Raw genomic sequence first — 10,688 nt, forward strand, 5'->3', positions numbered from 1 at the left:
AAATCCCTTTTAATTTAGGGATTTCACCTTCAAATACACCCTTTTAATTTAGGGATTTCACCCTTTTATATAATCAACTTATGCACTTGAAACGATGTCACCTGGAAGCGTCAACGTGTCACATGTTCAAAAACTTCACGGCGTTAACTGCATTTAACAGAAAGGCTTTTATTGATTCAAATTGACAAAATTAGGGACCTAATTGATCACTTCAAAAATTGGAGGACCCAATTGAAACAAACCTCCAAATATAGGGACCTCCGAACCTATTAAACCTAACTTATTATATGATCATTTGAACAAGTTGATATATGCTTTGATATTGGAAAATGTTTCTGGACAAAGTAATAATTGTGGAATACTAATTTAATAATCTAAACAAGTCCCTTTTTCCTTAAATCTTAAAATAGAATATGTTGTTTTAGGTATGGCGTTGAGTGGTGGCAAGCTAACTCCAAACGTAAGTTTATTGTATAGGTATAGGAATATTTTAATTAGACTGTCAAGAGTCAAATTTATATGGTTAAAAATGTAAATCTGTGAATGTTTTAGAGTTGAGCGGTGGTTAAACACTTTTCAATACATGTCTAAAACAATTTAATTTCAAGTCGTTATTAGTCATTATATAGACTTCAATTTACCCGTCTGTCTTAACAAATCATCAAATGCAATATTTTTGTAATTAATTTAAATGATGTTATTGTTATGTGTTTTTTATATTAACCAAAAAAATCCCACATTTTCAATATATGTAAAGTAAAACAAGAAAAGTAAAAACACAAGATTATAATCATACTATCTAATTAAATAAAATTAAACGATCAATTAAAAAATATATAAATTTTGAATACCAAATAGATAAAAAAAAATTTAATAGAAATTCTATTAAAAATACTTCAAAATTATAAAAGTCTTAAATTTTTTAAGTAAAAACGAAAATAATACAATTATTCTACTTAATTAAGTAAAAATTATATTATACCTCGAAGACCTGTTATGATTTTTGTTTGTTGATTTGTTTTTTAAATGCAAAGTTGATATAAATTACGAGATACACGACTTGTAAGGTTGATCTCATACAATAGAGTGACAATATAAAATTTTAATTTAAGAAAAACATAATGGTATTGTAATTCTGTTTGAAATTAATATTAAATCACAAATCCTGTAATGAGGAATTCATTATGTTAACATTGATAACATTTTTCTAGTATTTGCAAAGACAGGTCTTTATTAGGTGTCATCATGAAAAACTTAAAGCCCATAACCGAAGAACGAAGCCCATCATAGGATTTGGGCCGCATTTGCCAGAGAACACAAGATCTTCGCCAGTTATAAAGAAACAGGCACGTTTGTTGTTCCCGCCAAGTGTGTTGTATCTTCGGCGCAATGGAGCCAGAGAATCACAAAACGAAGGCAGTGAACGTGCTTCGAAGCAGAATCTGCGACCCCAAATTCATCTTCAACAACGATTATCCAGACAGCAACTACAGGTCTGAAATCTTCCCGCAGTTAACTTTTGTCCTTGTTATTCAATCAAATCCGAATAGGTGGTTGCCTCACTTTACCGACTTATCATATCAGCAAACTGAAATTCATGATATCGAGTTCGGTGACGGAAGCGTGCAACAATTCTATTCTGCTACTCGGTCCGCGCGGCTCCGGAAAGAACGCGGTGTGTTAATCACTCTCCTCAACCTCAACATCGGTTTAAGGGTTTCTTCCATTTTCTTTTCAATATGTTTTCTCTTATCAGGTTTTGGAAGTTGTCATTCAAGATTTGCTGCAAGAGTATCCAGACTCGATTTCAGTGGTAATTAATCACTGTCTCCAAATAATGACATGGTTTAATTAGTCTTGTCTGCACGATCATTACTGCTTCATTCCTACATTTAGAAATTACTTTCTTCAGGCTTACGCATTAGCTTTTTAACCCGTTTTAGCCACTAAAATACATTTTTAATCCATTTAAGTTCATGGCAGAGACTAAAACAGATTAAAACGTGTATTTGGACAGACTAAAATTCAAAAAGAAATGCTCAAATATTACTGAATGAGCCATTAAACATAATGTTATTAATAATTTATGGGAATGGAAGTATGTCTGTCATCTTAGTATAAGTTTTTCGTTGCAGATACGGTTGAATGGCCTTTTACATAGTGACGACGTCTCTGCATTCAAGGTTAGCATTCATAAGACCCGCGTATAATGTTACTAATTTAAACGGCTATGACGTTGTTTTTGCCCTTTGTTTTTTTGTTTGTGTTAATATTTTCTTGAATTGTTTTTCCTGATTGTTTATGTTGACTTACTACTAACAACAACTTTGGTGACGTTTGTTAGTTGTGATTTGTTTATATAATCAATGGATTCTTATATGGCTAGTTTGCCGCCCCAGTCAGCTTCTTACACTTAATAATATAGGCGCATAGGTTGGTATGAAGTCTATCTGGGTGATTGACCGGTTAGTCTTACTGCAGAAGGGGACAACTAATTTGATTTAGCTAGGAAGCTTGTAGATTTTAATTCCGGAACTGTAGGCATGTTATAGAATTTGCAATTCTTGTCATACGGACAGTTCGATCGCACAGAGGTAAATGAGAAAATAGTGGAACAGCGAGGGAGAGGGTTGATTATTGGATTTGTGCACCATTTGGCTGTGAAAACCTGCGGAGAAATGGAGCAAAATTCAATCACTTTTCATTTCATGTTAGGTTTAGGATAGTACAGAAATGGGTGGAAGAACACCAGATGGAAGGATGTCTCTTGAGTTTTGGTTCTCTTTTGTTAATCCCAATGTTTTATTATGACTACCAGCAGAAACACAAGAGTTGTTGTGCCTATGTCTGTAATTTCTGTTACACTATTATTCTAATGAGTTAAGTTTAACATTTATATTAATTTTAATTTTATATATTTTTTAAATTAATGATTTGCCTATCAAATTTGAAAAATCAAAAGAACACACTACATACTAATATTGCATTGGGTCTCATTCGCCTCAGTTGCACTCCCACTCTGTCAAACCTAATCTTTTTACATCATTACATGCACCAAATAGAGTAATCTCTATTTTATATTCTTATAGATAAGGGTAAAATAAGAATATTATGTGTACATAAAATAGGATAATCCCCATTTGTGTTTTCATAGATTATAGTTAAAATAGTAATAATAATAATAATAACATAATGTTTTTAATTCCTTTTTAAATTTAATAATCTCAAAAAATTAATCTTCATTCTATTTTTTCAGTGAGACTACCTCTATTTCTATTTTATTTCTCATAAGTTTCTCTTCTTTCCTTTTCCACTTCATATTCCTTTTATTTATCTCTTCTATCAAAAATGTCAATACAAGTAAAGATTGTTTGAACGGGTAGATTTAGGTTGCACTGTATCTGTTCTTGTTTGGTGTCTCATTTCTTGTTGCAAACCACGATGAAACAGGAAATAGCTAGGCAGTTGTGCATGGAGCATCAATTGCTATTCTCAAAAGCGGTAACATAACCTACATATACAAAATCCCCACTATTCATTTACAATTACCGTAAATTGATTTTTTTTTATTCTTGATATGAACATTCTGCAGGCATCATTTGATGACAACTCCCAGTTTATGGTTGCCATTCTAAGGTGAGTGAAAGTTTCATTTGTTGAAAAAGTAAAACAATTTAAAGTTCTGGAGCATTTACTCTCTTTGTTTTCTAGGGAATGTGGATTAGCACATAAAACAGTGATATTTGTTCTGGAAGAGTTTGACTTGTTTGCTCAGGTAAGGCTTCTCTTGCTTTTTGTGCTTTGATCATTTCTCGAAAGTTTGTAGTTTAAATTATTGGTTATAATTGTAGTTATTTTCAACCTCTTACTCTCTACTAAGTAATCCTATTTGTGGTCCATGAAATATTTTGGTGTGACTTTTTAAACATATTTGCTATGTTTGCATCCTGATTATTTGCAGGGTAAACAGCGGTTACTTTATAGTTTGTTAGATGCAATGCAATCAATTACATCACAGGCTGTTGTACTTGGCATTAGTTGCCGTTTGGTATGTGCTTTGCAGTTATTTCGTTTTTCTTCAATAAACTTTTTAGTTGTGAATAGTAATGTTTTAATTTCTTATTGCGATTGGTGAGAAAAATTAAATTGATGTTATTTCTGTAACTTACAAATTATTGTTATTGGATTAAGTGTTTTCCACTTTGTTTTGCTTGTATATGTATTTTTTAGAAAACAATTTATCATTGCATGTGGTTGTTGTAGAACATAAGATAACCTTTACAAATCACGATAGTTCATCTTGCAGGATGCAGATCAACTGTTGGAGAAAAGAGTACGATCTCGGTTTTCCCATAGAAAGCTGTTGTTCTTACCACCTTCAATGGAAGATTCACAGAAGTAGGTGGATTGTAATTTCCTTAGACTGAGATATGCTGAAGACGATGTTAAATGCAATGATTGACTTGCCATGTAGGTTACTAATGCACATACTGAAATTACCAATCGATTCAAGCTTTCCGCATGATTATGCTACTGAGTTTAACACGAAGGTCCAAGTATCCTTTTTTTATTGCGAATGCTTTCCTATGTTGCTTCTAGTTGATTAGTTCATAATCCACACATGTTGACATGTTTGTCCATATGTTACTATTCTCATACTTAAGTTAATGAGCTTTGCAGAACGAAATATTGTTGGTAACCCTGCAATTGTTATGTGTGGAAAATTTATTTATGTATTTTCTTGATCAATGAAAATTCACACTTGTCTACCTCATTAAGAAATCCTTGACAGATTACAGAATATTATAGAAGATAGAAAGTTCAAAGAAACCCTACAAAAATATTTAAATGTTGATTCCTCTGTCAAACATTTGCTGAGGTTCCTGTAAGTTTTTTTTTAGCACTTCTGTTTACTGTTGAATATCATATAGATATTCTCCACACTTTTGTGAATTTAATTATCTTCCAGATTCTGTGCAGTCTCTCATATGGATTTGCAGACTGGGTTCTTGTCTCAGGAGAGCTTTGAAATTGCATTTTCAAGCATCCAAAGACAACCGAAACTAGAATGTTTAAGAAGTATGTAAATTTTAAATAATTTATAAATTGTGATAGATGCTATCCTTTCTGTATAGAGATGCCATCGCATTGACGTTATATTCATCTATAAACTGTTCCCGTTTAATGGGTCTTGAACTAATGGCTTTTTGGTTATTATTTCAACTTGCAAGCAGATTGCTCCAATTTAGAACTTCATATTTTGGTTTGCATGAAGAGATTGGAAGTTAAAGAGAAAAGTTTATGCAATTTCAATTCTGTAATGAAAGGTAATATTTGTAGTTTTTCTTTCAATTTTTTGTATTATTCCTTAACGTGACTGCCACACTTTGCAGAGTATAAAAGTATGCATGATTCCTTCCGAACTTCTGAATATTATTCGAGAAATGTCTGCTTACGGGTGTGTTCATCTGCTTTTATGAATTTTTTAAGCCTGACTTGTTATCGTAGCAAATAATGGTTATGGTATGGTTCCTACCATTTGTCCGTAACCCCAAACTTGGGCTATTTTTTTCCTTTTGTACGCAGGCATTTGAACACCTTCTACATCTTGAGATGATATATTTCACAGACAATAGAGGACAGAATTTGTCTGTTGAATTCCGTCCTGTAAAGCTTTTAATTTCATCTGCTGAACTACATCAGGGACTGAGAGCGTATAATTCATGCCCTGTAAGTTAATTGACACAATTAGCTCAGCTGTATATTAATTATGTGCCAGATTGAAAAATAAGAATTGTGAGGATTTCATTGGAGGTAAAGGGGTTTGCATCTTTCAAAATGTGTATGATGGGGGCAAAATAACTGTTGGGAGTAGTCTCCACCTTAGGGCTTCATCTATGAGAGAATAGTCTCTTACATACAGGATAAAAGGGTATTTTGAGAAACCAAAATACTTATCAAATTGCATATTTTTGGCAGGCTTACCTTATAAAGTTAATGGATCGTGAAGGCTGAAACCCTCGAGGGACATGTCTCTCCGTGCTTCATGTTACATTGTGCGGTACGATTCCAAATTCTGTGCAATTCAGCCTGTCTACTAAATCGTCTCTCTTGTTTAGACACTTTGTTGTGATCATATAGTTCATGTACACAGAAATTATTATTTTTTTGTTCATCTCTTCTGATCAAACAGATCTCAATTTGATACAGGTTAAAATCCGGACTTGCGTCATTACATAAATCAATAAATTAAAAATCATGTAAACACCCCCGTAAACCGTCTTGTGCTTGTCACAATACACTGGCTTCTACATGCATTCATAATGATGTAAAGTTGTTGCATATCATCTATTCATGTATTGACACCTCATTTTTTTAGGATTGCATTAACAACTCTTTAAATGAGTGTGACAATTTTGTAAATATCAAATACGTTAAACAATATCTTAAAGTATATTAAGGTTTTTTTAATTATTACTTTAATTTGTAAACAAGTTTTACACTATTATTTAATAATGTCTCATTTATTAAATTTAAAATCATTATTTCATTGCGTGAATATGCATACAAGTTTGGCTTTTTACAGACAACCCTAAGTTAAGGTTTATTTTCTCGACTGTTTATGAATAATTACGGAGAGGGAAATAAGACATCCATACAACTTTTTATTTTAAGTCTCTGTACTGGTTCCGCTTTAGATTTTGGGCAATTACTTTCTACAATTCTAGTTTTATCCTTCTCAATTTCTTTTAAAATACTCGTTTTGTTTTGTATAATTAAGAAATATAAGAAAAACGAGCAAATATTAAAATGATATTTTATTGCACTTAAAACATTCTTATAGCCCAGAAATTTGTTGAAAAAGAATGGAGTTGGGCTGGAATAGCCTAATAGTGTTAAGAGGGTAATTTATTTATTTTTTAGAGAATTTAAAATGTTTTATGATAAAATATGCTGTTTGGATAAAGAATTTTGAAAAAGTTGAAATTCTACAATTTTATTAAAGTAATTGAATTATTTAAAATTAAATAACTTTAAATTCTTTCAACAAAGTAAAAATTTGAAATTATTCATATTCATAAATTCATATGTGAAATTTATCTAACTTAGTTTGACATGATTTTAATTAAATGTCACGTTCAAAATAGATCTAATTCAATTTTATCACATCTGATTCAATTTATCTGGATTTAACATATTTAAAATCTAATTAATATTTATTTGACATAGATCTAGTCTAATTAAATGTGATCTTGTTTCAATTCGGCTAAATATGATCTTGGATTAGGTTTCTCTAATTTTGATTGAACTAGAACTTATCAAGACCTTAGTTCAATTTAGTTAAACATGGATAGTTCTTAATTTAAATGACTATGAATCCATCTTGATTGGACTCAAATTGGTTTGGTTTGACTTAGTTATAGACTCGTTCAAGTCAACTTAATTTGCAGTAAGCATACTTGACCTGACTTAAGTAGATTTGTCTCAACCTAACTTGACTTGGTGGTAATTGGGTTAGGTTTGATTAGTCTTGATTAGACTAGGACTGATTTGGACTTAATCCAACTCGTTTGGTTGTGGGTTGGTCCAAACTTAGACGAACATGAACACATCTCGACTTGACCGAATGTGGACTTACCTTAACCCTAAACTTGACTCAACATGAGCTCAAATTAACTTGACTCAATAACTTGTTTTGGATTAACTTATATTGATCTAGGCTAGTATTAACATGACTTGATCTTGGTCTACACTAATTCAGTTCAACTTGAGTCTAAATTGAGTCAGTTCTACATGTGCTTGTACTAACTTAGTTGATTTGAGTCTAACAAATGTAGTTCAACCAAAGTCCAAACCAAATTGACTTGACTAAGTTGAATCAACTTGACTCTCAATTTTATTAAATTGAAATACTTTATTTAATCAAGAAAGTTAAAAATTAAAGTTCTGTAAATATGAATTACTTTATCTATATTAAATATTTAATAAATGAATATCAATTCATAATTAAATAGAATTGAGTGCCTAAGAAATTATGATCTTTTCTATTTAAAGAATTAATGATGTATCAGTAGTAGTAGAAGTTGAATCCATAATCCTTTTTACCTCTTTTTTAAACTCTTCAAGTTAACCTTATAACTTTCAAAAGTGTAAGGAGACTAGAACTGAATCTATAACTTTTCTCACAGTTTCTTCTACTTTATCACTACACTACCTTATTATTCTTATAAATTTTAATGTAGTGACATTAATTCCGGTTTAATAAATATAGATAAAAATTAGGAAATATAGAATATATTTTAAGAGTATAATCTAGAAAAAAATTAATTATGTAACTTAAAATATTTTATTATACAATTCAAAAGTAAACAAAATTAATTTTAATGTAATTTGAGATTTTTTGAGAATATGTTTCAAGAGTGAAAAAGTTAATTTTATTAGGATTTATTTGTTATTTTTAAATTATATAATTTGAAAGACAATAACTCATTTGAAAGAATATTTTTGACATTTATCTCATGATAAATAAACGGATGTTCAAGGAAAAGTATCAGGATAGTAAGTCTCTGGACTTTTTCATATAAACTTCTTAACACTCATTCCTTGTGCAATATCTTTTCTTATAAACTTACTCTACAACATTATAAATTATTTTTTGTTATAATAATACTCTGTTAGAAAAATTCATGTTTAATAGTTGTTATTTAGGAACAGTGTTGTCAATTTTTTTTTTCCTACATTTTTTATTAGGAAAAGAATATTGCCAGTGCCATAAAGACATATAAAAGATAAACAAATTATTACAAATTATTTGAATTGATATATGCATAATATAATTGACTAAATAATGATTCAAAAAATTTGTACACTATTATATTTTACTCAGTTTTCATCTCAGTAAGTCAATAATCCATATTTTGCTTTGGTACTTAAACATAAAACGAAAAAGAATATTGGACAATGTTTAGTTTGATTGGGCAATATTTAGTTTGGGAAAGTGTTTTTTTAATTTTTAATTACCAAGTTGTCTTATTTATATTTTGTTTAAAGCTAGGAAATTTTAATTTGAAAGCTAAATAATAGTTGGAATCAAAAGTTTCAAATCAAATAACTCTTTACATGATTTGTCCTCATTATTTCTATTGAATTTTAGATCAAGGGATTGTAATTTTTCTACACTATTAAGTAATTTTATAGTACATTTTATGAAATAGTAATCAACAACACACAAAAAAAAAAAATACTGAGAGCAAAAGGTAATGCACATACGAAAAGCCACTGAAATTACATATTTTATTAAAAATAGTTTGGTAGGATATCTGCAACCAAAAATAATAAATTACATAAGAATTGGTTAAATTATTACATATCAAATCAAATTATAATTACTTACAAATCTAGAATTTTTATCAGAAAAATATTATAAAATGTAATAAACTAATTTTCTATAACCATCGTAGTTTTCGTGTATCATTTTCTGTTTTCAAGTATAATTATAACAACAAAAAGAAGAAGAATTATTTTGAGTCCGTATACAATATAGTATTATTGTATTTGTCATAAAATTAGATAAATTTTATTACGACTTATTATAATTGGATATAAAATAAACAATAGTCTTTAAAAGTTGTAATTAAAAAATGATTAAAATAATTCAATTCGTGAAGATGTCTTGTTATTTTATTTTATTTTTTCTTAAAGGCATATTAAAATAAAAATTTTAATATTAAATAGTTTAGAGGGAAAGTATTCGTTTTATCTTAATAATTAGTTAAATAAAATGACAATGGCTAAGGAGGTCATTTCGCCGTATAGAGAAGTAGCAGAAACTTGTAACTAGATTGAATGCAGAAGTTAATTTTAGAGAAATGATTATTAGGCTCTTGGAAGATTTGTGACTCAGATTACTTTACAATTTAGTGTATACACATCACATTCAATTGTATAGTGACATGAGAATAAAACTTATATATACAACACACACACAAATATTTTTCAATTCCTTATTATTCAAATTAACTGTTACAACCACAAAATATCACATATTTAGTTTTGATCTCATTTTCCATATAAATTAACTTTAAATTTTATTTTATTTATCTTTAACGATGAATTCTCTCAACGCTAAAGTTTACGGCTTTATCTGTGCACATATCCTTTCATTTGTAAAAATTAAAGTCTAATATAATCTATAGTAAATACACATTATTTAAAAGTTCCATTATTCTTAATTTGTGAAGCACCCTTGCAAACAGTTAAAGTGAAAGAAACATTATTAAAATTAAAACTTGAAGTAGGTTACAGTTGAGTAGAATAACTTTTTGGCCTATCTTTGTGTACTGTGCTGCAATATTATTATTATTGTTGTCGAATATTTAGCCTCTATTTATGACATATATAATTTCATTTTTATTGGTTCATGCCGAAAAAGTTTGAAGCATGCAAATTAATTAAACTGAATTGGAATTATTTCCTTGAGCCTCCAGCTTATGAAAAGCAATAGCAACGCATCTATTGTAACAGAGCAAACAACAATAAATGACTTGTATACACACACCTACTAACTTGGCATCACTGGAAAGCCTCACCAATTTCTCAGTTGCCTTCATTTTTCTCCTAGTTTTTGTCACAATCTTCACTATTCCTAACCAACAACAGAAGACACAGTAATTCCAAAAGAAACTTCG

The 10,688-nt window shown here is 29.7% G+C and overlaps 1 protein-coding gene across 2 annotated transcripts; it reads left to right on the plus strand.

The window, feature by feature from the left end:
* Positions 1 to 1,345: 1,345 nt before the first annotated feature.
* Positions 1,346 to 6,342, plus strand: LOC106771450 (origin of replication complex subunit 4). Of its 2 annotated transcripts, XM_014657431.2 has the most exons (17): positions 1,346 to 1,493; positions 1,585 to 1,675; positions 1,757 to 1,813; positions 2,136 to 2,183; positions 3,451 to 3,501; positions 3,593 to 3,636; positions 3,712 to 3,775; positions 3,962 to 4,048; positions 4,307 to 4,398; positions 4,475 to 4,556; positions 4,800 to 4,885; positions 4,970 to 5,079; positions 5,235 to 5,327; positions 5,394 to 5,458; positions 5,587 to 5,730; positions 5,980 to 6,061; positions 6,211 to 6,342. In XM_014657431.2, exons 1-16 carry the CDS (start codon positions 1,390 to 1,392, stop codon positions 6,013 to 6,015), a joined length of 1,254 nt encoding a protein of 417 aa, XP_014512917.1. In that variant the 5' UTR covers positions 1,346 to 1,389; the 3' UTR covers positions 6,016 to 6,061; positions 6,211 to 6,342. The 2 variants fall into 2 exon arrangements, with proteins under 2 accessions (XP_014512917.1, XP_014512916.1); XM_014657430.2 differs by having other exon boundaries at positions 5,980 to 6,342.
* The last annotated feature ends 4,346 nt before the right edge of the window (positions 6,343 to 10,688 follow it).

Source organism: Vigna radiata, chromosome 8 (assembly GCF_000741045.1).
Source record: "Vigna radiata var. radiata cultivar VC1973A chromosome 8, Vradiata_ver6, whole genome shotgun sequence".
Taxonomy (NCBI): domain Eukaryota; kingdom Viridiplantae; phylum Streptophyta; class Magnoliopsida; order Fabales; family Fabaceae; genus Vigna; species Vigna radiata.